The 27,572-nt window shown below is 31.5% G+C and overlaps 1 protein-coding gene across 2 annotated transcripts in view; it reads right to left on the bottom strand.

Annotated features, from left to right (window-relative positions):
• Positions 1–27,572, bottom strand: part of UNC80_1 (Protein unc-80) — a 97,545-nt gene that overhangs the window by 9,890 nt on the left and 60,083 nt on the right. The window contains exons 30-46 of one of the 2 annotated variants that reach the window (XM_051211099.1): positions 26,236–26,319; positions 25,022–25,090; positions 23,224–23,328; positions 21,973–22,069; positions 19,879–20,078; positions 18,365–18,667; positions 16,526–16,765; positions 15,335–15,442; positions 13,626–13,736; positions 12,854–13,014; positions 11,301–11,763; positions 9,170–9,382; positions 6,510–6,605; positions 4,943–5,314; positions 4,206–4,359; positions 1,945–2,623; positions 798–996 (exon numbers count right to left, since the gene is read on the bottom strand). In XM_051211099.1, the coding sequence (XP_051071136.1) occupies positions 798–996; positions 1,945–2,623; positions 4,206–4,359; positions 4,943–5,314; positions 6,510–6,605; positions 9,170–9,382; positions 11,301–11,763; positions 12,854–13,014; positions 13,626–13,736; positions 15,335–15,442; positions 16,526–16,765; positions 18,365–18,667; positions 19,879–20,078; positions 21,973–22,069; positions 23,224–23,328; positions 25,022–25,090; positions 26,236–26,319 (3,654 nt within the window). Of the gene's footprint in view, positions 1–797; positions 997–1,944; positions 2,624–4,205; positions 4,360–4,942; positions 5,315–6,509; positions 6,606–9,169; positions 9,383–11,300; positions 11,764–12,853; positions 13,015–13,625; positions 13,737–15,334; positions 15,443–16,525; positions 16,766–18,364; positions 18,668–19,377; positions 19,789–19,878; positions 20,079–21,972; positions 22,070–23,223; positions 23,329–25,021; positions 25,091–26,235; positions 26,320–27,572 lie in introns of those variants that run through there. The other variant, XM_051211100.1, reaches the window with a different exon arrangement.

Below are 27,572 nucleotides of genomic sequence, written 5' to 3'. Positions count from 1 at the left end.
TAGTGGTGGATTCAAATCTCATAGTGGTAGAGGTAATAAGTGTATAAGCAGTAATCGGGAAAATTAGTGTTTGGAGATGTTATTTAAAGACTATAATACAGTGAAATAAATTTGGGAAGAGAAAAAAAGAGACAAGGAGGAATGAGATCAAAATTTGGGAGAACACAAAGAGTGTATGCACCTGCGCCATTGCAAACGATTTTGAGCCATGTCATTCAGGGTCTCTAACCATCGGTTGCTATCATCTCGCGGTCCCCAACCAGGTAGTCTACACCTACCGACATGACTCAGTCCACTTGTCAGTGACTTCATGGACTTGTGCCATGTTTTGATCTGGCCGCACATAAACTTTTATTAACATGTATAATATTTTGATAAACGCAGTTGACTTTACTATGAAAGTGAAAGACTAGTCAATTGGAAATAATTCTAACCCTATGACATTGAAAATGAATGAACCAATAAATCGATTCCTTAAGTGTAATTTAATTAAATGCAGTAAATTAAAAGTTGATGAAGTATATGCTGACATGAACGTATAGGTGTGTACCAGGATTTCTTCATTCGTCGAAACGCTTTAGGCATTAAACTTTAAGAATATAAACAACGCTGTAGTCGGTTAGTTTATCAGTCATATAACTATCTTTAAAGTAAGTTACACTTAAAAAGATGAACTTTTGTTGTTTCCTATATGACGAGATTAGAATTTTTTTATTTTATCAACACTGACTACAAACTAAAGGATAGATACATAAACCCATTCATAAAATAATAAGCAGTGAATAAGATACACTTACTTTGAATCGAATAAATGGCAGTAAGTGTACAAATAGTGGTGGTCTATAAGTAACTAAGAAATCGAAAAATTTCCACAGCTGGATACCATTTTGACCATTCAAAGCTAATTGTGTTAATGCAGCTACTAGTAGTTTCATTCGAACAGCCGCATGACGCGTATACGCCACAAGAATTAATTTCAATCCCAAAAATCCAAGCCTAATAAATCAGAGGATTAATGATAGTTATGCGATAAATAGCGTGCATTAGGACAAAACTGCAAAACAATTTATCATAACAAACATAAAAAAGATTCTTTAAACCAACTACCCGAGACCACTATGATTATAATACGGTACAGATCCCTACAGAAAACAAATCAACAGCTTTGAATCAGACTTTATAATGAGGATAATAAACCATTCATATCATCAGTACATATTAACAACGTATCTACGAATATTACAAGATGAATTTATAGTCCTATTTCATTATTTCTTTTCGTCCGATATGTGTGGTATTGTTGACCTTCTATTCAAAATAATAGTCCTATAAATAATAATATATTCATATTATCGAATAAACTCTTATTTTATGACAGTGAGCGTTTTCAGAAAAGATTATATAACTGTAGTTAAATATTTCTGAAGCTTTACTTGATCATATTCAGGCTAAAAACCACAAATACTTTTATTACTTCATTTCTGATCAATGTTAGTTGTCCGATTGCAATTTTTAAGCTTAGATTTTCTTTTTATTACATTCACAGGTTGGTTTCAGTTGACTTAAAATTAGCATTTCATAGCTGATATAAGTGTCATAAGTAAGGGTTCAGTAACAGATAGGGGTTGTAATTTGTGCATACCAAAGTACCCATAGTAGGAGTGTCAGTTTTATCACCCGTAGATATAAGCCCGATTTTAACGGAATAAATTACGAAAATGTGGTAGATATGGATTACTATGGAGCCTCTGAATAAAATGAAAGTCTTAGTGGCCACTTAGTGATTGATTAAACCATTTGAACTTGCAAAAGAAACATCATTATAAACCAATCAATCTGACCATCTTGGGCTTTTTGCTTAAACGAAATCACTACAAAGAAATATTAAACGGTATTTTAAGTCATTCAAAAGCATGCGAGACATTGAATACATTTTCTTCTTACCGGTGCGCAAACTCAGCCTTAAAACTTTTAATTTTATCTATGGGAAACCCAAGATTAATTGAAGTTGGATCTAAAAGTTTAGGATAATATGCTTGTGGACGACTTTTCTGAGTTAATATACTTGTTTTGTTTAAATTCGGTATTACAGAAGGACGTGATTTTAACTGAAAACTATCTTGTTTTCCTTGACACTTATTTGAAATGGTAATTTGTACTGAAGTAGTCAAAGGTCCGCTTTCATCTGGCAGGATTTTAACCAACGATGGACTAAGTAAACGTATTAAACTGGCATACGAACCACCTTCGCAATCTGTTGATAAATTTGATAAATTAACTAGCTTTATTGAAGCAGAGTTATTATTTGAAGTGGTAATAGTGGAAATATTGTCTTGTGCAATGGATCCAGTTGCTTGTCTATTAAGTGATATACTTGGATTTGTGCGTAGTTCAAGTCCTGTAGTTTGACTTTTATTACTTTTATCCTTTAATTTACCAGACAGGGGTCCTGATTGACTCGATTCACATGTTTGTTGCTGTTGTTGAGTTGAGTTACTTATAGTGGTCAAATTGTATATAGATCTTTGTCCATCAGTATTCGATGAATAATCTGTTGCAAACAAGGCCGTTATACATACATCCAGTGCATAGAAAACATTGTCTCTTGAAAGAGTTGGTGAGTCTAAGGAAGTAAGAATAATCAGTTAAGAAAAGTTAGTTATCCAATTTGAGTCGTTTCATACCAACAAAAGTTTACGAATCTGCATAAGAACCTAATTTCTGAAAGCCGATACATACTAAGAAATAAAATGGGCCACTATGTAAATATTTGTTACCTAGATTCTTTAAAAAACTTACACCAATCCGAATAGCTATTCAAGTAACTTCTGAATTCTATCGATTGAGAACCCAGTACGAAAATGACAGTGTATGATACGACTAAAACGTCAATTAAGCAATGCCTGACTGGCACTCGTCAGACGAATGTAATTGATTTCATGTTGGTGTTGACACGAAAACTTGGACCTGGAGTCCGTAAGTTCGATTGTTAAGGTAATGGAGAAGGCCATTGAGCTACGATTTCCTGTTAGTCCTGGGTTGACTCTCAAATGAAGCACCATATACTAGAGGTAAGGTATTTCCGGTTGACGAATCTTGGTGGAGCAAAACAAGCCTTCTGTGTATCACTGCTAATATATCTGAAGTTAATATTTTAAGTGTATAGATCTGTGTGTTTCTCATGCAAACACAAACTTCCGTATAAAGAGTCTATTTAATAATGAAAGGCGATCACTGAGGTCCAATCTATGGAAATAAAAAGTTCTGGTTTTTCTGAACGCAAATGACAAAATGTCACCAAACTTCTACGTTTTTAGCTTTTCATTGTTAAGTTAATTAATATTAAATCATTTTATAAAGCTAAACCAGTTAGTCAATAGAAACCCCTAAGTTAAAAAATGCTTTTGAAACATCGTGAACTTGTTATGGACCACATTTAAGTACTTAAACTAAGTTTATTTTGAGAATGTTATAAACTGGTGAAACATTTAAACATGAAGTGCTCAAGTAAATAACTCCAGCCATTTTCACCACAAATTTTTTCTAACAAGTGATATTCAAAAAAGTAAATACATCCGTTTATAAGACTGTCGATAACCACTTGGATCATTAAATCTACTGTAGACTCCTGTTGATAAAGTATTCAGAAATCCATTTGATCAATTTAAACTTTTAGATGATCCTGTATTCACGTTTGTGCACTATTAACCTAAGTTTATTTCTCTTATTATCTAAATCCGTTTTATATATTTACTGACTAGTCCATCAACATTGTAATCAGCTTTTTGTAATATAGATTACTTCAGTATTTGAAAAGACTGGTATCATTAATTTGTTTGAAACTCTGTTTATAAACAGTCTTGTGATGAAAACCCACTTGCAGGCTGAATAGAGTCTATAAATAATTGGAGGTTCACTGCAATAGTTACGCTTGAGGTATTAAAGTACATATAGTTTCTCTGAAATTTAAAATACCTTTTTTAGCGTCATAATCAATAGTTTCTAAATAGAGATCAATTTGTGTACGATTGTTTACATAATTTCATTCTGGAATATAAAATTTGCAATAAGTACAAGGATTTTAATAAAGCTTCCTTCATATCTCTGATAGGATTGTTAATATCTCGATTAATTGACAATATAACAATATCTCTGAATTTTATTCAGTTATAGTCATGATAAGCAAGAAAAGAAATGAAATATACCTTTGCGTCCAGCACAACCTCGAAATAACATTGGTAGTATTAGATTGTTTAAGTAAATTACAAGCGTCTGAAATCCACCTTCACGTAATGTTGGAAAACGAATGTTGTACTCTGGTGAAATTCGTTCACATAAATCTTTTAAACTGCAGTGGGGCTAAAATAAAAAGCATCAGTAGAGAATATATATATTTAAAATCACACAAAGTAACTAACATTTAGTGTATGGGTACCATAGCTTTAAACAGCTTAAATTGTGAAATACATGAATAATCTAAAGTAATATTTGCTTGTTTACAAATTCTGTATGGATCATTTTTAAGTGATAGAAATATAGCTAAGATTTGAAGAATCATGATGCGAACTAAGCACAGTGTAAACGAGATCAGACAACTTAAGATATAATCTTTCATCGCTAGACTGATTTATTTTGCACAGATCAACTTTATTACTTAAATCTGTCAAAACACACTACATGAAACTCCCCTAATTCTACAGAGCATTCGACATCATTTACTCGATTTGTTTGTATATTGCATGAAATCCTGGAGTTATTCAAGGTTGAACTGTGAAAAATGATGAAATGAAATCTATGGAGATAATAGGTTCAATGGTATATTTTAACTAGATTTACTTATGTTTTATTTTTTAAAAGTACATCTCTTGTATAAACTTGTTTGATATTGAGTAGTTAGACCGTATCATTCACAAATTTTATGGACCAGATAATATATACTTACTCCTAAAATCTGTAAGAAAAGGGATAACAGACGAATCACTTCAGTAGTGAACTGGTAGGGATATTTATCACTCTCGCCAAGGTCAGTTTCAGGCCAATTTTCTTGATTGCTGTGTCTAGGTGAACAATACGATCCGGCATCGCCATTTAAAGGAATGTGTTTCATTTTGTTGGATTGTTTTGGAACTCCTACAGAAGCACTTATACTGCTTGATTCTTGCGATGTAATTCCGAACAAAACTTCTCCAAAGCTTGGTCTACCATGATGACTAGTCGCATGATTAGGTTGAATATCTAGACGTGATTTAGGAAAGCTAGATAAATATCTAGATATGTCAAAAACGACAGCTTTCTTTAAAATTTCAGCTAAAACCTAAATAACAGACACAGAACATAACATATGGAAAACATTTCGATAAACTATTTGTTTATAGTTAATTAGCGGCAAAGAGTACAATAAGAAATCTCAGAATTATAATGCAATAAATGTTTCGAGCAAAAAATTAATTTTTCTAATCACAGATAACCTCAGGTAATCTAGGTACTAAAACAGTTAATTTTCAATAGATCTTCACAACAAATTAATCTATGGTAAAAATCATCTTTAAAAATGGTTATTTCCGTAAAGGTGGAACATACCAACTACGGCATTGACCTTGAGTCAGAGAAGTATTCATACTTCTCATACAAGCAAGACTGACAAGTATAGCTGTTATGACCTTGGATGTCTGGCTTTTCTATCACACGAATTATCTACCAATTCGAATACGACTTATACGAATCTTCACACTAGGCCAACCAATGATGTTCAACCGGTGTGGGCAGTTTAGCATCCTTATTGGCCCTATTTCCTCCAAGCCCTTCCACTTGAGTCCAGAACACAATACCAGCCTCCGTAATATGAATCGAACCGAATCAGATCAGATCGTTTATTTCAGACACACTCTGTTTATATATCAATCAGACAGACCACAACGTACCATAAAATAGAAAATAACATGTGTACACAAATAAGCCAAAAAGTGGCTGTGAACGAGGGGGACAGTAATTAATAGACTGAGCATAGCTTAAGAACCGTAAATCGTACAATAATAAAACATAGGTCAAAATAAAGCTTATAATAAGAGGAATTTAAATATTCATAATCTAATTATTCAGTAGTTTTACAATAAGAATATTTATAGTCCATTAATAGGCCTCGGGAGTTACCTGTAATTTAATCTTCACTGGGTTATAACAATAGCATTCCAGTAGGTGGGTCGAGCATTGTCTATGCTATTACACTAAGCTGCTGAAACGAACTAAATATTTTGGAGAATTAACTTTTGTTGTATACAATATCAGACTCAAATGAATACATTTCTATTGAGCTTCATTATCACTGATTGAGAATACTAAAATTTCAAAGTGCTAATGAAATTTTTCTCTCAAAAAATAGTGTTTCTGTCAAACTGCATATTTTTTCTGCATCACTTTAAGAAACCAAACAAATGTAATTAAAAACCGAGTTGATATTTACAGTGACTTTCAGAACGCGTGAATGATGCATAATAAATGTTATGACTTACGCGAATTTCTTTCATATGTGCTACAGATCGATTCCTTTTCAGTATATAATAAACTGATCGAATCAACTTCACAAATTCATCCCAATGATGAGTCGTCTAAAAAAAAGAAATGTTTCCAAGATAATTAATTGGAGAATTATTAATTGATATGGATTGATATGGACTTTGTCAATAAGATCGAAATAATTTTTTTACCTTCTGATGTATGTATATTTAAAAAGGGTAATTAATTTGCATCTAAAGCAATATAAACCATAAAGGTGATCCATACGCATTTTATTTTATGTAGGGTGTATACTGAATTTTGATATAAATATTTCTGGCTGAAAATCATTACAATTTTAAAGGTAAAGCTTTTTGAAATACATACAATACTGAAGAGCTTTATAACAAAAAATGAAGGGTAGCTAGCAGTGGAATCCAGGATGCACGTTTTGTCCTTTTTGGGACTCGTCGGCTGGATGTTCACCTAGGGACTCGAACCCAGCATCGTTCGCTTCGAATGCCATCGCGTTATCCACTTACCTACTGAGCCCTGTTAGCCACCTGCTTGTGCACAAGCAGCTGACGAGTACCAAATAAAACGAAACGAGCGTCCTCGGTTCCATTGCTAGCCTCCATCCATCTTTGCTCATAAAGCTTATAACTTAAGGCATTATCGAGGCAATCCGCACAGGATGTACATATTCCAACAAGAGACTGATCAATTACAATCCTAAACAACAATGGGAAGATTCAAACACAACATCAAGTGAATTTAATACTGAAAAACATTTAATAATACATTGCTTTGAAATATGAGTGAAAGATAAACTATTACTTAAGATATTAGTTATTCAGATATATGTTAAAACGAAGCTATGAAAACCTAAAACAAAGTGTTCAGTGTTATCTCAAGAAAGGTGATTTCTTTGATGGTTGTTTCGCTTACTGAGCTGTTAAAAAGAGTAAGCTGGAACGTCGTTTGGTAGAATGGAAGCGCAAGCATAATATTTTTGAAGACAGATCTGAAGGATTTATTATTAGTAAACTTATGTGTTTTCTTAACTCAGAGATTAAGTGCATCCTAGAGGTTATATATTTGCTTTGTTCAGCAAATATATTTGTATAAGAAAAAGAGAATCCAGCGAGGAAAATTTTCTTTTCGAACGAAATATATTTGTTGGTAGTTTGTGGGGAAACTGCAGGACGACCGAGATGTGGATTTTGCTTTGTTTGAATCAATCAAAAAAATATACCCGCAGTCGTGATTTAGACGCATATTACTCAGCACTGGGTTAAAGGATCTCTTTCTTCAATACTGCATATAAAATATTTTGGCGGAATTTAACAAATAAGTAACTTGTATTCAGAAGTTCCCGTTAATTCGATGCAGTCATCTAACATGAACATACGGTGAAAAGTAATATCAATCCATATAAAATACAAATAATATTAAAACAATATTGAATAATAAATAAAATACCGTTACGAAATATTCACTTTTAGGTAGAACTTTAGACTACTGATTAGTTAAAAAATCAGATGTTAATGATAAAGCTGAGAGTGGTTGCTATCTGTTTCTACTCATTACATGTTCAATAGTAGTATTAGTATCAACATCATAATCTAACATTTTTTAAGCATTCTTTTAGTATGAACTTTGTAAGCATAACAAACCATAAAAGGGTGTTAGTTGTCTCGTTTAAATTCACAAAATTCAACCATCAAATATATTTTTCAACAAATGAATATTCATTTAAAATAGTTACATACACAGCTGGTTATCATAAGGCATTAGATAGGTCTAATAATGACTTTCACAAGAATAATTAAGCTTGTAAGATTTTATGTCTTACTACTAATAAAAGAGGAAAGAAATTTCATTAAAAAAAGACTAAGTAATCAGTATATGATATAATATGTCGATCAGAACACTAAATTCGAGATAAATGGATTTGGTATGTCAGTCGGTGTATAAAATTTAATTGTTTTCTACTTATCACTATTTAAGATGTAGATAAAAATAACAAGAGGAATCAAAATAATTCTTTGAAAATTTGATTCGATTTGAATATTCGTCAATATTTGAACGAATAGCGTAACAGAAATTGAGCACTGAGAGAGGAAGCATTATTTGTGAAAACAGTTCTGTTTAAAATTCCAGCTTTCTGAGGGTGATAATAGTAGCTTTGATAGTTTATATAAATTCATTTCAATTTTATTGAAACGATTGCTGAAAGTTTAAAAATTGCAAGCAAATCGCTTTACTGTTAACTCAAATACTTTTGTACTTCATATTAATATAATGTAAAGTGTTCAATGGAAACTACATTAATACTTATTTATATAAATGGTGAATATTTGACCACGTAAAACCATCAATCATTCATGATACCATGATATAATAATCATTCTGGTGTTTATTTCTCCATGAAAACGTACGAAGTAATCCCTTTTAGATAAGTGTATTTCTTGTGTACATGAGAATCACATAGCTGATCAGACATTTATAATTTTTAAGAACTGATTGACATCAATATACAAAATAAAAATTGAATAGGCGGCAATTAAAATATATTATTTACTTATAACAATCTACCCAATGCTCAATTTACTCGAAATTATCAAATCAAACTTTGGTAATGATACAGGCAATTAAAATGTTAAATAATACAAACCTTGGATCTAATGGCGAATTCAAGCATCTTTGGTAGCGTCCTATTCAGTCGACCTAAAAGACATTCCAATGCTTTACATGATCTCAGTGATTCATGGCTCCAATCGATAACTGGCAGCACTTCCAGAAAATAACGTTGTAAAGCTGAACTAACTAGGAAATCTGGGCTGTTAGAAACTTGTTTCAGCATGAATTGAGCTATATCAGCTAATCGCTGTGTAAATAAATTTCAAAAATTCATTTGGTCAGTTTCATGACGAATTTTAAGCTCATAAAAAACACTAGTCAATAAATCTTATTCTAAAAACAAATTATCTGTAACCTAGGTACCAGCAATAAGCACTCAATCAAAGTTCAAGGTTTTTTGTTTAAATTAAGCAAAGGCAGTTTCAATGGGGAATCTAGTGGTTGTGTAGAGAACAATACCCATAAGACTATTGATAAGTAGTATGTAACGGAATGTAGAATCGTAGTTGCTACACTTGTTAGACGAAGCGAAAACTTTCAGTGCATCGAAAGCACGGCATTGGCATAACACGTGGAGACCAGACGAGATGTTTTAGACTTCAGAACGCACCGTAAAATGCAAACGGAAGATTGAAGGTTATGTATATGTATCACGTAACTGCTTTATAACTTCTCAATATTGCTTTGTTATACAAGTGTAATATTTAGCTGAAACAAAACACTTCAGATTACAACATTCACTCACCTGGCGATTCAAGCATTTCATAATGTGCAGAAGCTATCAGCTTATCTTCAATATCTAAACTGACTTAATTATTGATTTGGTAAATAAGAGAAACTGAAATCATATATTTTTTCATTTTCAGTCAAATGGATAAGTAGTTCATTGGTTGTTATAATAAGCAAGTTAGTTAGATGTATCGGTAAACATTATATTTAAATAAATAAATTTAGTAGAATATGCACGAAAGCACAGTCTAGCTTGTATATTTCAGTCAAATAAGGGAGACTAGTTGTCCAAACTCTGTCCAATTTGTATGGTAGGAGACTTAGAACACTTGAGTAATAGTAATAAACTAGGAAGCAATACTAATTTAAGGATTCTTAAGTGTTATGAACTGCGCACTCTATGTTGGCTTGAACCTTGAATTATTTGTAACAAGTTGTCTCTGAAACTGTTGCTCAACCTATATTTGCTTTTTTTAAACGTCATTTCGATGATCTACTGACAATATACTTCAATTCAAAGACTTGTTGGACTTAATACAATACTGTTACTGGCAATAAAGATGCGAAGCAATCGACAGATTCTTTTTCGTATCCTTCTCCATCCATCCAAAAATTAAACTTTAGTTCACATAAAATATTAACTCGAAAAATCACTAGTTTCGAATAACAATCCACAGTATGTTTTCGTAAACGCGCACTACTTTTAAATGAATAACAATACTCTAATTAATGATATTCTGATAAACCTTTTGAAATCTAATAAACTATCAAAACTATTAGAAATATTTGTAAACCATGATGACATCGTAGAAATTTTATTTAGTTCTGACTGTAATAAATTATTTGTAAGGCTAAGAAACATGGTAAACGGAATAATGATGTAACAACTGATCGACGAACGTTGAGCTTTGGTGAACAAACAAATGAATGCTTGTGTAAATAAGCTTAAAATATTTAGTTAATATGTATGAATAGATGAAATCAATGATCAACCAAGTAAGTCATATTAAAAATTTACGGAGTAGGTTAATTAGTTAGGTAAACTACTTTATAAGATTCGCTTACAAGATTTGTTCCATCGAACTCATGAATTGATCAATATTAGAGCACTATTGAAAACCCAGAAGCACTGAACGACCCGAGACCTTCGGTCTAACTCATGAACGCTTAACCTCTAGGCCACTGAGGCAGGCACTAACGGCGTTAATATCTAACTTCAGTCAACCCATTGCGCGACCATGTTCCACTGTCTTCGATGGGTATTTCCTTTGCTTTGTATACGTGGTATTCATTGTTACTTTTTTCTGAATACAAGTTATTCCTTATCTCTGATTTTGGATATATAAACATTTTAACCTTAGTCTAAAGGCTGTAACATTTGGAGGTTAATACATGCACTTATGAAATATTTAATAAGAAAACTGTCGGTAACTTACCATGTGTGATTTAGCGTCTAAAAGATCAGATATACGTTGTTTTTCTTCCATTTCCAAAAGACGCCCGGAACAGGTAGATAAAAATTCGCAAGCCAACTGTAAAACTGCTTCTCTGGGTTCATAAGCTGTCGGACGGTGATGACCACTTGTTACTGCAGCAGGATTTCTCAGCATTTGATTCGACTGAATCTCCCTTTCACGTGATGTATTTGAACTTACTGATAGAGGAAAACCTTTATTTACAGACAAAGTGTTGATTTCACTACAAAATCCACTTCTTGTTGTTTTCTCAGCTGTTTCGTTATATTTTGTTTTATCTAATGACTTGAAGTTACTCTTTGCAGCCTCATAATTTACTAGCCTGGTGGCTACTCCAGTCAACAAGAGACCAGGTGTTTCCTTACGACATTCAGTTGGACCACCTGGAGCAAGGTAATTCAGTTGACGAATGTCTTCAATTCTTCTAAATGGTAAAATTTATGATGATATCAGTAAATAATTTAGAATGTAAAGTTGAGGTTTAGTGAAAATCTCCTTAAGTTTATCCTGGGTAACATGGTTTTTGAGTGGGGACTTAATTACCAAAGAGGGCTTCACCATATTCCGCGCTGTACGGATTTCTAAACGTCAAAGTCCTACTGAAGTAACAAAATCAATCAACTTGAAAGATGTAGGGGAAGTTACAATTAGTGATCAACATCACAAGCTTAGGCTTACTAAGGTTTAAAAACACGAAGTTCAGCGAAGGAATCTCTTTTCAATTAATTTATTATCAAGCTGTACAATCGTATGTATGAAAGTTTTTGTATAACTACTAGTACTAAGGTTTGTCAATCAAATATATTACTAATAAACCCACAACAACATTGACGATAAGTTTTTAAAGCTATTGGTCATACAACTACTGTCCATTGACACTATATTTCCTGGCGCTAGATAAATTATTTAGTAGGCACGTCCTAGATGAAAACAGCCAAAATAAAGTTTTCGTGATAAAACTGAGCCCATATCTTGCCAGTAATCAATAAACTAATGTTGTAAGATTGCGTGACACTAGTACTTAATTCAGAGACAAGGAGCGAATAGTATGAGTACACAATTGCTTAAAAGAACCGGCTTAAAAACATACTCAAAATAAACTGCAGGTGAAATATGGGTGAGCCTATTAAAGATCAATCATTCTACAAGTAATCTAATCGGTCATATTATAAAAAAATTCGCATCAGCAGAAACTTTTCCAAAACTCAACTACACCACTGTCCCCTGAAAACAATTCGCTAATTCGGAGGTACAGTTCTTATCGTGTTTGTGTCTAATCACGTGAAGAGGAAAATCTATAACTATTGTATTGCACTGAGAAATATTGTATTTTAAATTAGGACTAAACTCAAGTAAGTCATCAGTGCGATAGTTTTAACGATGTTTAACACATGAATTTGGAACATTACTAGGGTATTGGATGTATTGACAAATAAATCTAATGAAATCTTTCATATTTTTCATCATAATAATAGCAAATGTTAAATAATTACAGTTTCATGGAACTAACACACCTGCTCATGAACTCGGCTGTTGAAGTAAGCTGACGCATTGCTATTGAAATTTTCTGAATAGCTGTTAACTCTGCCTTTTTTGGATCAGTACCATTGCCTTCTTCTGCACATATGTATGGCAAGTCTTTAAGAATTAGTGGCACCAGAGCTTGGAGAATAATCTGAATTTAAAAGAGTTAAATATGAATTATTATAATTCATTTGCTGAAAAGATTCTTTTTTATATATGTTTGATGAATGTGAAGCTAAGTGAATAAAAATGAAATTAGTTTTAGGCTTCCAAGTCACATTTCTTGTTTTAACTATACTTCTGTCGATATGGTTTTAGATTTAAATAAAAGTTCCAAGAAATATCCGACCAAATGGTAGGCATCAACCTGCTTTTTTTCCCAACGTTCGAGTTAAAAAAATTTGGGTTATAATTAGCTTTGTTTTACGTTTAATGATAGTGAAATGTGATGCTGAGATATAAATATTGCACTAAATATCGCGATAAAAATTCATTAACTAAAATGTTTAGCAGTTAAACAAAACGTTCTCTGGTAAATCGTATTCTCAATAAATACGACTATCGCTGCTGTTCAATAATTATTTCGTAATTGTAGCATAAGGTAAATGTGATCACATATTACTAGAAATAGAACATCAATTGATGATTTCATAATTAACGTCGAATATCTTCACTTTTAATGATCTTATCTTCACTGCAGAAGATCCTGAGCACTCCCTTCCAAACAAACAATCACATATACGAAAACATCTAATTACTTACCAACATTTGCCTGGATCTATATGAATCAGGAGCATAGACTATGACAGCCACACAGAGATTGATTACTTCCAAAATAGACCAGTTAGCCTCTTCATCGTCATAACAAAAATCCTGTGAAAAGATCGTTTGAAACGTCTAATGAATAAATGTCCCTTTTCAAACTTAATGACTTTAGAAATGTCGGTCAATTTAAATTTCTAAGATTAACTCTTGCAAACCGATTAATTGTAAAACTAAACACTGCTTACAAATCAATCAGAAACACTTCGAAATTCATGACTTATCACAATTTCAACCAACTGTTATTTACATATAAAAGTTAAACAAATTATTATTCATTGACTAAAAAGTATGACATTTTATGGTACACAGAAAGTGAAACTAAGCATTATTTATTCAAAGGTCTATGTAGTTTCAGCCATTCCAGGTTCTATGAAATAATGAGTTATATATACCTATAGATTTAATAGAATTATAACTTTCATATCAGTTTGTCTTATCTACTGTGATTAAGTAAACTAGAAAATGTTGCAAGATTTTTCAGTGTACATCTACGGATCTAGATATATTTGCCCTGAGTGATTACAGAATCCGATTCATTGTTTGCAAAATACGTGAAATGTAAGCAGACAATATTTAGGTTTATCCTTGAAAAACAGAAACGTATTCAGTCTGAATCGCTTTAGAATATCAAACTGTAGGAAAAACGCTATCACAATTATTCAAACGGAATATATTGTAGCAGTATCAAAAACCATTACGTGTGACTTTACTAATGCAAGTTTGTTTTCCTTGTTTCAGGGCAACAGAAAGGGAACGTACTGAAAGAAGAAGAACAAGCCTTGCGCAAGTTAAACCTGCGGGATAATGAGTAAAACCATTTTGTAATAGACTTCCCTTTTTTGTACTTAAACCGCGTAATTCAATTTTTAAATATATCGCTGTTGTGCTCGTACGCTGTGTTCTCACTTGAGTAGCATCTGTCGGTCCTGACTGTTGTGTTGTGTTTCAGATCGCTCCTGCTTGCAGATAAACGCTAATAGTACGTGCTACAATATATATATATATATATATATATATATATATATATATATATATATATATATAACATTGATGCTATAATATTTTTTCTGTAGCTTTTAGTCTTTAATTTTTTGCGTCATTGTCATGATAAGTAAGGTTGATTTTAGGCAAGAAAATTATTGGAGTATGCAAATTTGGTAATAACACAATTTGTTCAGTGTTATTACTCTATACAACTAACAATTTTTCATTTATGTGAAAAAGATCTAAATAACTACTCTGTATACATTATGATTACAATAAAAATGTTCATAATCTTTATGTAAACAATCCAAATGTCAGTTGATTGAGTTGAAAATAAAATAATTCAACAAAAGTGGTCTTAATAAGGCAAGTTAACGTGAATTTAGAACAAATAAAAGCAAAAGCTATTCTAGAGAGTTTAAGTGATATATTAAAGGGACATTCCTATATTAACAGTAGGAACATAGGATTTTTAAATAATAACATCCATTGATTGCTTTCGAGTTATTAATTTGTAATTAAAAATCCATCACTTATTGTACAGTTTTTAGTTTTTCAGTCAATTGAACTTAAAGGCATCTTGGTTGTGAAACGATTTAGAGGGTAGATGAAAAGAGATAAGTCGAAAATGTTCATGATGTCAGTATGAAAAACAAACTTACCAAAGCTTCCAACGGCTTCTGAATATTACATAACTCCAAAATACGAAGGTTATCATCTAAAGGACGGCTTATAACACGTAATAATCTGTATACAGCCCCTGGTTGAATCTGTGGTAAAATGAAATAATTCATCAAAGAGTAATACATAGTCAATGTTTATCAATTTTTTACATAGTAGGTTACTCAATTTACTCTCCTCATCTAAGCGACCGTAAAGATTTTCGATATTGATTAACTTTATATGCATCAACCATAGGAAACAATTTTTATGTTTCACTAAGTAGGTAGAAAGGAGCAGGTAAACTACTGACCGGAAGGTCAAATTTTGTTACAACAATCTTTCTGTAATACAAATTAACTGAAGAGAGGTTTCGTTTTCAAACACACATTACCATACAAAGCACAAAGAACCAGGGAGACATAGACAATTTCCTATTTTGGTAACTAAAGTGAAGAAATTCACTAATAATAGAATACATTTTGATATAAACGAGGACAGAATATCAAATTTAAATTATAAAGATTCTCAATAATAAGAATAAATAAATTCCCCAACACTGGATTGTCAATCTTTCTCAACAAAAATGTTTTTTCGTAGAGGCTCGTGTAACAAGTAATAACGTCCAGCACACTGATAAGTTTCTATTATCAGTTTTATTAGACGAATGCTTTTTGATCAATTCAGATAAATTCATATGATCGATATGCTATTAGTCCAATTTTACTTGTCTGTTATGGTGAACCGACCAATGAAGAACATAGTATCGATCATTGCATATGATATTTAAGATGAATATTCAATCTTGAAAGTGATTAGGAATATCGGATTCTGACAGATATAATTTTATTGTAAATGTACATGATCTGATATAAGCATACCATAAGTGAATAGTCATATCAGACTATTGTAATTATTAAATTCTAGCAATATCATGAGTTTATTCTGATCATATAGATGAATGAATTTTCACAAGGTTTCATCAATATACCTTAATTTGATGTGAGATATATGGTATTCGTTCAAGTAACCTAACAATAAATAATGGTCGATGTACTTTGGCGAATAACAATTAGAAGTCTTTATACATTACTATAGAATAATCACAAAAATTCTTATCATGTGTAGCATTATTGTGATGAAACCACAATGGTGGAAAATAGTGTTAAAAGAAACACTATATACTCACTTACTCGGTAAAATTCATCTCCCACACCAATTATTTCATTATTAGTCGTTACATAATTGGCGATGCATCCTAGCAGTTGTAATATAAATGGTGTTCTATGCATTACATAAAATTGTCTAAATGTAAATTCAATAGCTTGTGTAAGTACTGGATTATGTGTATTTTGGTTATAAACACGTACCAATGTCGGTACAATACCAGAGTAGCCTGTGGTTGCAAATACTGTTTTGAATTGATAACAGCACTAATAAAATAAAATAAGTTATACATTGTTATGAACGAAATATAGTTTATAAAGTCATTACAGATTTGTCGATCAAAAGAGAGAAATTGTAGTAGAGTAAGAGTAACGAAAACCTTTTAGGAAAGAGTATTTTGAGACTATTTGTAAAACATGGTGATAACCAATTATCGCTCTACTAACAATAGAAATAGATTGGTAAGAATTGAAACTATTGATGGCAATTGACTTGAAGATAACATATAGTCCATTTTCAAAATAACTTTGTATTTAATATGAGTATTATTATCATCATAATTATCTAGTAAGGATTGTTAATGGAGTATGAATCTTGATGGTTGGCCAAAAAGAATTTCATTAAATTACAATATTGCGCTTTGGCTGAGCAGCATAACTTTGTTTGAAATAAGTTTGGGTGGAATTACAAGTATTTTTTAAAATGACTATTTAGTAGTAACTGATACAGTACACCCTTATTTTTGAGCAAAAAATTAATCTCTGCAGGCGATCCAAACCAATAATAGACGGCGTAATAACACTTTAAATTTAAGTGTGTCTAATTAGTTACTTAGACGATAAACAAAGTCAAAGTGTTAAGTTGAAATCATTCTGCGTTGTAAATTTGAGAAAGCCAGTGTTAATTATTGAAATAAATTTCCAGTTGATCGGTCATTTTTTATGAAAAAACCTCTCCTTATTTTCTAATGTTTAGTTTCCGTGACGAAAAACTGGAGATGGGTTTGACAGCGTCATCCGAAATCTTCTATCCTCAACGGCAGTTATGGAGTAATAATATCACAGCACTGATTTTCCTAAAGATGTTAACAAAATTTTTAACCATAAAGGATTTCTTGTTATAGCTTGTTGTAGAGAGTATTTGATTTGAATTTTCACATTGCACGGACTGATCTTAGTTAGATGTTCGTCGCAAACCAGACAGCACTAGACAGTTGTATTACTCCACATTTCTTTCAGCGAATAATGTATTTAATCATTTGGAATGTGGAATATTTGTTTTAGGCTAACTGTGTCATCCTCACATAGGTTAAAATTACGCACATATATTATTGTAAAGCCTTTACAGAGAGCCACTGAGGACTTGGAAGTTCAGCAACACTTTTGCCTATATCCTTCTCTTTTCTCATGCACACATGTATATCCTTTGATCAGTAAGAACAGTTTCGTTTCTGCTGATTAACCCATGATCTTCAGTCATATTTGTAAACTGTAGCGCATTTTCAACACTGGTTTTAATCTGACTGTAATAAGATAAAACTGGCTACTGAGGTCCTATAATTAGGTCAAGTTATCAAGCGCTCAATGGGTTTTGATGGTTGAAATTAATTCCTAAAGTGAAACTTAAAGCCTTTTACATTCAACACAGCTTTGATATCTAATATTGAGACAGATGTTTGCGATGGGACTATTTAATTAGACTAAATTGGATACTGAAGAGGACATTTGATAATGTTCTATGCTTGTGTAACTGGACAGACGAATGAAATTTAATTTGCTTGACTATATCTTCTCTTGAAATAGAAGTTCACTGACTTAATGAAATATTAACTCACAAATAAGATTTGTTATTTATTTGAAACTGACCTGTATGAAGAATGCTAGACACTGTCGTAAAACTGATGAGTCTTCTGCATGTAATATCAGTGTACCATTGTATACATTCAAAAATATTTGTAAATCCGATGACCATGGATAAGTTTTAGGCATCATCATGAATAAACTGGATATTAAATGACACCAAGATAACTTGTGTATTGTATCTAATGCAAATAGTGGACGCCCATATGTAGGCCAGTCGTAAAGACTGAAGTCGGATTCTAATGCTTTACGTGGAAATGATGGTAGTTTAGTTAACTCTTCATGTAAGAAAAAAACGTGATTGGGAATCTAAATTATGAGAGGTGGAGATAAAAGAATCAAGTCAAATCTTCAGCATTTCATGGTTAAACTTGAGATAAGGACAGATAAAGTACAACGCCAATAATATATCAAAAAATATAGATTTTCAAGAATTTTTTCTGGAGATTCAATAACAATATTCATAGTGCTTTGTTAACATTCTCAAATATTATTGGTGAGTTTTTTTCTTTATGTCGAACTCATTTAAATCACGATACCATAAAAACTAACTTAGTTGTTTGTTGAACATTATGATACATTGGAAATTTTCTTTCGGAAATATACGCTAATGTTAGTAAGACACATAAAAGATCAAGCTGAATTTGCGGTCAATGAATAAAACGCTCGGCATTTTATGGCAGTAATCACAAAATCGTTTGCTTTGTTGTATAAATAGGTTGTTTACAAGATATTTCTCAATTAAGTGCTTTAGTGTAGGTTATTTAAATTAAACGACAAATAATGTCTTTCTCTCATGAATTAACTTAGGTATAACTGAATCCAACTTCATGTAAAATATCTGTTTGCTGGTATTTGAGATTCGAATAGTTCAAATATGACATGGCAATTCATAATAATGTAATGATGATGATTACTTTTCTTTGCTTAATCTGGAATTACATTTCTTTCCCATACGCCAGTAGTGAAAGTCTGTTGGTTATTCCGAATAAATTTGCAGTATTAATAAGACAAGTTATATATCTCTCATATCTATATTTATAACTAAGTTAATGACTGAGTTGAAGATCAATTTAAATGGATCTGATTGTTGCTGAATTCGCATTAGCTAGTTTGGTAGTGGCTAGAAGTGGGAGTAAAGACAGTTGATACGCTCTCATCTGATTTGATCGATTGCAGCCACATGGGAATTCTAATTAATGTTAATGTTCTTATTGTAAACCTAATTATATCACCAACCACCTCTTATGCAGAAGCGTTATTTAGTGGCTAAGTAAGTAGCTATAAAATTACAAATTTGTTGACATTCTATATTTGCTGATTATTAATGGCAGATATTTTGAATAAGTTTCTTTTCCTAATCAATAAATACAAAAACCACTGACGAATTCATATACGCCTTAGATCTTGGAACATTTCATGATCATATTCTGAAAAATGTAAAAGAAAACAGTCAAATGAATTATTATATATGTTATAGCTCATTTCATATTGGAAACATCGCTGTTCTATCTACATACCTGTGCAGTTGGCGTACATCGAAGTACTGACAGCGTAAATGATACTTTACCAATTTCTTGAAATTTCAGACTGAGAGCATTTTGTTGCAGTAGATACATGCCGTGTTTCTTGTCATACTGACGCAAGCGTAATTTAGGAGTATGATTACGTTTGAATGAATAGAAATCACGAATGTAATGGGAAGAGTTTCGTATAATATCTGCAACATGGTTAAAATGAAGTCAATCAAAGCATATACAAAACCATTTAAAAAGCAATAGCACAAATCCAAATAAAGATTACTATCAGAAAATTGTCTCATGTTTCCTAAGTTGTGATATTTACCAGTATCCTTGTCATTTGCACCATATGAGTTCGTAGTTTTTATACCACCGAGAATGAGTTAAGGAAGTTTCTCATTGACGTAACATTTATTTACCGACCTGACAGATCAATGGTCCCTTATCTCTTACAATAATGTTTTTATTCAAATAATTACCAAAGAGGTCAAATATCTAATAGCCAGCTTATTTACCAGTTTACGGTTACTACTCCAGCTTAAAATTTTGCAAGCTTGCAAAATTTGGCTTAACTGGTTATAACATAAATCATCATACTATATAATCACTCCATCTGTAAACCACGTACTCCTACGTTTTATACTCAAATGAAAAATGTCCCTTAATATATGTAACGCATTTGGGTAATCATTATACATATTGGCTCATAAATGAGCTAACAACAAACATCTGCCTTGGGCCACAATAATTTAGATTTACAAGTTTACTTTCCGTTGTTAAGCGAGCTATATTGGCAACACAAAGTGTACTATTTTGAAAAGTGTCTCCTAGCACTAATTTTCTTTGCTGTCAAAAAGAGTAATAGAATTAATCAGTAACTCAAATCCGGAATATCTTGTAAATTTCAGTCACGCTTTTAAGACCATACATACTTAAAAAAAATGAATAATAAACTCATGCACTGAATAGGTTTTAACCATTCACCGATTCAAACCTGTGTTTTGTAGACTAAAGGATTATTCCAACCTCTCGTTCTACCACAATCTTTAGTTACCTTAGTATTTTAAATACTTAATAGTCAGTTGTTATTTATTCTAATTTTTTTTTCAGAATTATTAGTAAACTTTTATCATAATATCCAATCTTTTTCTCCTCTCCATGCTCACCAGGTGTACAATTACCTCATCTATACACCACTTCTTATTTTACTAATCCTCATCAGATCATTTATCGACTTGATTCGAATCATTGAAATTTTCAGCTGAAGACAAACATACTTTTCATTCAACTAATATATATGATGAGACTATAATCTATGGACGACTTTTGAGAGACACCAGAGTGACCTTGAGAAGATTCACCTACCTACTAAGATTAAATGAGGGTTACAAATTAATTTGAGAATTCAGAATCGGGATTTAATGTTAGAAGTTAGAGTTTGAAATTGGAGTAAAGGTTTTGATCACGAACTGACATCAGATCTAATACTCACTATTTCAAATCTGGTTGGTTCTTCCATAAAATATAGTCTCGCCCTTTAACTGTAATAATAGATACCATATCGATGCTATGGCTTCACGTTTAGTGTGAGATGACTTCAATACATAGTGAGGAGCTTCTTGATATATATTTCGGGCTTATTTGGTCCTAGTCAGTGACTTACATTGTTGGGTTTTTTATTTGCAGACGTACATATATATACTGTATGGAGATTCGTACTTACGATGATTACTGATAATTATAAAATAAATTATTTTAAGACAAACTGTGAAATATCTTGACTCAGATGTTTATTCTGTGTGTTTTCAAATTGAGCGTTGAAAGTTTCTGACTTGCTGCATATGATAATATCGTTATCAACAGAATCATAATGAGATAATCAAATCATATGGAAATACATGCATACAATATCGCTAAGTTGTTTGTTGATTTCTTGTAACAAGCAACTTTCCAGTTGAACTTGACGATTAGGCAAATACCAAATATTAGGTGGTTGGTGATAGTCAAGTAAACAAATATGATTCTAAACCCCTTTTAAAATGAAATATACAAATATAGATATTTATGAAACGGTCTAAAAAAAATTGTGCTTACTAGAACGTTCGTCACAAAGGTAGTAAGAACTTCTTTCATCTTCGAGTATGTCACTCGCCGACAGAACATCTTTCAAAATGTCTTCAAACTGATAGTCCTAAAAATTTTTAAAGAACATTTGTATGAAACAGGTTAACAATGATGATCTTCATAGATAAACTTTGTTAGTCGGATCTGCTGAATATAGTAGTTCAAAAAGAACCTGAGTTGGACTGAGTTAATATTTAAAATAACACGAAAACTTCGTTCATTTGTGAAATAAACATGCTTCTTATCAATTTTAACCAGAATAGAGAAAATATATCACGTTAACTAATCTGTTCTCAAAATCAAAAAATCACAAGATCATTGTCTTGTGTAAACTGTTGGTGTCCATTGAATAAAAGGGTTAAAAATTGTGTTCATGAAGTATTTGTGACAAATAAATAAAATGCATAATTCGAAGACACTGTTAAAGTGTTCATGAACATTCTTTTTACCAAATAACTATCAAACGTCAAATAAATCATATGTGAAAACATTTATACTATTATGAATATTCGAAGCATAGACATTAGACAGATTGAGTCAAGAAGATAGGTTTTTTTACAAGTTGATCTGTAAGTCTACATCTACGAGACTAATTTTAGTATTCTGTTGAGATATATATTTCCTGGAACCAATCGTCATCACAAACCTCAATTACTTGTAGGCAGTAGTGAAACGTTTATGTGATATAATTACGACTATTTCAACCTATCTTCTAATAGTCTCTGAAAATTATAAAAAACTGTTTACTGAAAGTTAGACTAAACGACAGGGTGAATGATAAAAGATATTATTTGATTATTATTGAGATTAAAACATCTTAAGTGATGATTGGAGTGAGATAAAAAGTTAGTTACCATATAATAAGAGGGTAACCTTTTATAACCCGATAAGTGATTTCCTATTTGATAAGAAATAAAATGCCGTCAGATGATAGAAAAGAATGTTATAAATCCTGAATTGATTTTATATTTGGGTTTCTGAAATAAGAAATCAGTGGTTCGTTGGTTTATATATTGAATTGTTAATCAAAGAATAATAAGTTCAAACCCTGATGCACCTGATACAGTTAGAATATGTCGGTGACATAATGGCCTAGTAAACGAATTCGTATATCATTTTCGGTGCCATTGTATGTATGTTTCTGTAGAAAATAAAATTGATCTCTTTCCACTGTTTGCAATGCGTCAATACATATTTTTTTGTTTACTGATCGTTCCTCACCTTGTTTTCGTCTTGTAAACGAACTAGTTGAGCGACACCAATACTATTATCAAACACGTTGAATTGTTTAGCACAAGGTAAGTTAGCTGTTAGTAGAAGTGTAGACTAGAAAAAAAGGAAAAGAATTAGATATAAACATCCACGTATATTGGATGAGATGGTTTATTGTTTGGTTAGTTACAGATAGAAATAAAAACATTTTACGAATCGTTTCTATGAAAGTAAAAATTGTTTCGTTCTCCTCTCGATAAGCTTTCATTTTTTAATTATTCATGAAGCTAAAGATACATTTCCTATATTTATTTACATTGGCTTAAACATTCAATCAAACCATTCTACCCTGTTTTATACTTTGTTATGCACTTGCATGATCATTAGTGATACATATTGCTTCCAAGCATTTAGTCAGAGGCCACAAAATACAATACGACCGTCAGTACAAATGATGCCATTCCATGGTATAATGTTTTGGTACCATGATTTCAATTTTCAGGTTAACGTCCTCCATTTGAGTGGGGAGAATAGAAATGTATTCTCATTGAGTCTTAATCAATGATCAGAAAAAAAGTAACAAGACTAATTATCCCATTGATAGAGTAAATATGAGATTCTGTTCAACTGTATTTCTGTGCAATCTGTTAGATGATCGGTTAATACAATGATTCAAACCCTATATTAATACCGCCAACATGCAGTATCAAAAATTATTGAAAAAGAAACTATTCGCTAGGTTAGTTATACCTGTAATAAAACGACACCCAAGTACTTTAAACTATTTCGGATCAATAAACAATTATTACGCTGGGTATATCGTGACTTTAATGGAAGAAGAATATGTTAAATCAATAAACAAGTCATTGAGCATTGTCACATATGGCTTGTAACCATATGACAGTGTTGATGCTAGTTTCATCACTTATTCCCTAAGTCTCTCATCCTTTTGTGTAATTGATAGTAATCTGATTTCATAAGTCACCTATATATTATGTTGTAATTGATGTCATTAAATAATTTATAATTAGTTTTAACTATTTGAAGCCGTGAAGCATAACAAGCATTGTTTATTTTCTAAGTTTGCAGCTGAGACAGCGATCAAGACTATTTATTATAGAAGTCAATCCCAGAATTTGTAACAGACGTTTTCTTTACTTTTGCAGGTAAGCTCAATGAATATGAATTGAAATTTCTTTTCTATAATAAATTGTTTAGACCATTAAAAATTTATCAAAATGAACTCAAGCCTTAATGAAAATGATCGATGCAAGTTGACTTGCAAATCCAATAATTAAAACGATTGAACCGTATACTTTTAATTGTCATAACTTGAAATTTACAAAGTACAGAAAATCTATTTATGGTTGAATAATATTTTCATTTTGGAGATAAAATCGTTTACTTGATCAAAAGTTGACTTTCTATACCTAAACGTTGATTGCATATTTTCACGTTTCAGAAAATACTCGGATGATATGCAGATAAATATATGGAGCTAATCATTATTTGAAATAATCTTGAATCGAAATAAAGGATAACGTTCTAATGATCTCCTGGATACAAAAAATCATTGCAGGATCAAAGGTTTGGCGGAAATTTTCTTGAATACATTCATGGAACATTTACGTTCCTTTTTCTCCGTAAGCCTTTACAGTATTTATGTTTTGTGTTTTTTGTAGTGTCTCTTATCACCTGTGGTGGCAATTATTCATTTAGCAAAGTTAAATATAAGTGAATGATCAATAACATGCCAAAAAGTATTTAAACAAGTATCCGCTCAATCCATACTTTACAAAGAACTTACATCGATTTGTTCTCTTCTCATTGTCTGTTTCAAATCCTTAAAGTAGATATTTTGAACGTATGGAATAATCTGAAGAATCAGTAAAAATACCAGGTTGGTGATTGCAAATTATAGTTGACTCTTCATTACTAGTAGCGATCTCTGTCAAGTTAGTTCTTAGTATTTAGGGAAATCCGTAAGGTACTTCGATGTTGAAAAGTTTTTAGGTTCGATATAAATAGATTATGAAAAGTTTTAATAGTTAGAATGATGATATGTTCATCGTAGGAAATCAGAATCTTTACTTCAACTTCAAGAAATGAGTTAGTCTCTTAACACATTTCTGAAATCGTCAGATCTAAGGCTACAGATGTTTCATAGAGGTATTGACCTTTAATAAGAACTAATTCTGATCATATTAGTAAAATATAAAACACTAAACGAAAATTGGTTATTGGTCAGGTTCAACTATATTGTTAGTCATCAACTCCCACTGATTGTTATGCTTCGTACTAAGGCCAAAAGCTCATAATCTCAATCTCTGGAGGGTTCTAAACATTGCATACTGAATAGACTCAAACGAAGATGAAACAACTGTTTGTTGCTTCGTAGTTTTCAATTGTTGCATTGCTAATCTTAAACTTTGTTGTTTTCTATTTTCAGGATTCTGTAATAATTCACAACCTAAGGTTTGTAATTTACACTCACATTCAAAATTCCTTCCACTAATTTATATAAAAGACTTTTGTAAGTTAATAAATATGAATTAGCTTTAACGTTGTGGATGAAATGAAATACCGTGTTTTAGACATAATGCTATGAATGCATGTCTAGAAAACTATATGGTGATAAAGCACTTTGTTGACAGGATGTGTAATAAGTATATTACATTCATGTACATACCATTGTTTTCGTAGAATTTCCGGAATACGAGGGCATAATGAAATATTTACTTTGACACTCAAAAATTAGGAATTAAAAACCTGGAATTTTTATTATGGAAAATAACGTTAAATTTTATCTAAAGTAATCTAATGAATTTATTCAAGTGATGAATTTCTTAGGTATACTTGTGGATTTTTATATCATTCTTGAAATATCTCTTATAGCGACCAATAAACTAATATAATACTTCATAAAATAAAACTAATTAAATGGAGAAAATTTAAAAATAGACTTGTCTTGATGTTATCCTTAGAGACCATAATTTTATAGGGGGTTAAATTTTTACTTACCAAATGAAGAACTGATAACGCACTGGCAATTGACTGAGGTGCATTGAAACTTGGTGTACGAATATGAAACATAATATAACCGACCTGTTATGAAAAATAGAATTAGTGACGATGATGACAAAGTCACGATAATAATCTATTTGTATGGAATTATCTATAATTTATGTAATTGAACATGGATTAAAACAAAATGAGGCATCTCTCTTCAAGAACTGCAATTATAACAGCATTCAGTAATATATTTTAAATGGTTCTCTGCTCGTCTATAGTTAATTCTCAAGTCGTTTGTTGACCAATGTTATTTATCGAACTTCTAAAAAAGATTTGAATGCCTACAACGTAGCATTGGACTCAGCTGAAATTGCACTAAAATGACTTAAACGACTCAGATAGAATGATTTTTTTCTTCAACTTTATTATTAAATAACCCATACTTCAATAGTTTCAAGTTTTGTTGTTTAGAGTAAATATCTTCACGACGGATGAATATAATGAATATGGAAAACGCTTTAAATACATGACAAATCTTAATATTTAAATACACTTGATAACTAATGAACACTGTGTAGCACGTCGTAGTAAGGAAACTGACTTTCAAAACATTATAGGACTTTGATAACGGAGATTTTAAAATATTTCAAACGTTCAAATGTATATACTTGTTATGTTGTAAGTATTTTTATGAAAAGTAGATAATAATTTTCTTTTAAAAAACAAGTATTAAGAGGAATCTGTTGCAACAATAATTGTGTGTGATTTACTTCAGATTTGAAAACAGTGTATAGTTACTAAAGTAAACATCGACTGGATCTGTTAGGTGGCATCAATGCTTTCATCACCATGGTCTACTCAATCCACAAACCTTTTTATTTAGTTCTGTTTTGGCAAAGTCAAACATTTTCATATCGACTCTATTACTCTCTGGAGTCGAAAGTCTTATGATTAGTTTCATAATCAATCTACTTGAATCCAATGTGATACTAAATCCCAAATCTATATATTATTTAAAGAAAATAGTTTTAAGGGTCGTTACTTGATAGATCATCGATTTATTCAGTAGGTTTAATTTTGTTAGTGAATAAAATTACATTTCAAGTGGAAATTATCGTGATAGGTTACATTACATAAAAACTAGATTTGACTAATTGAAAAGAAGACCGTCATTCTTTCCCGTTCACATTAACTCAACATTCTGAAACGTACATCGTTACCTACGAAAATATGGCTGCCATCATTTATCGATTCTACTGTTCACGTGTATATTTTTACCTACTAAAGACATTATGTTACGGAATGGGTTTACACACACACTATCCAGAAACGGAAGTATATTAAAT

Source organism: Schistosoma haematobium, chromosome ZW (genome assembly GCF_000699445.3).
Source record: "Schistosoma haematobium chromosome ZW, whole genome shotgun sequence".
NCBI classification, from domain to species: Eukaryota; Metazoa; Platyhelminthes; class Trematoda; order Strigeidida; family Schistosomatidae; genus Schistosoma; species Schistosoma haematobium.
This window is presented reverse-complemented; position numbering and strand designations above follow the sequence as displayed.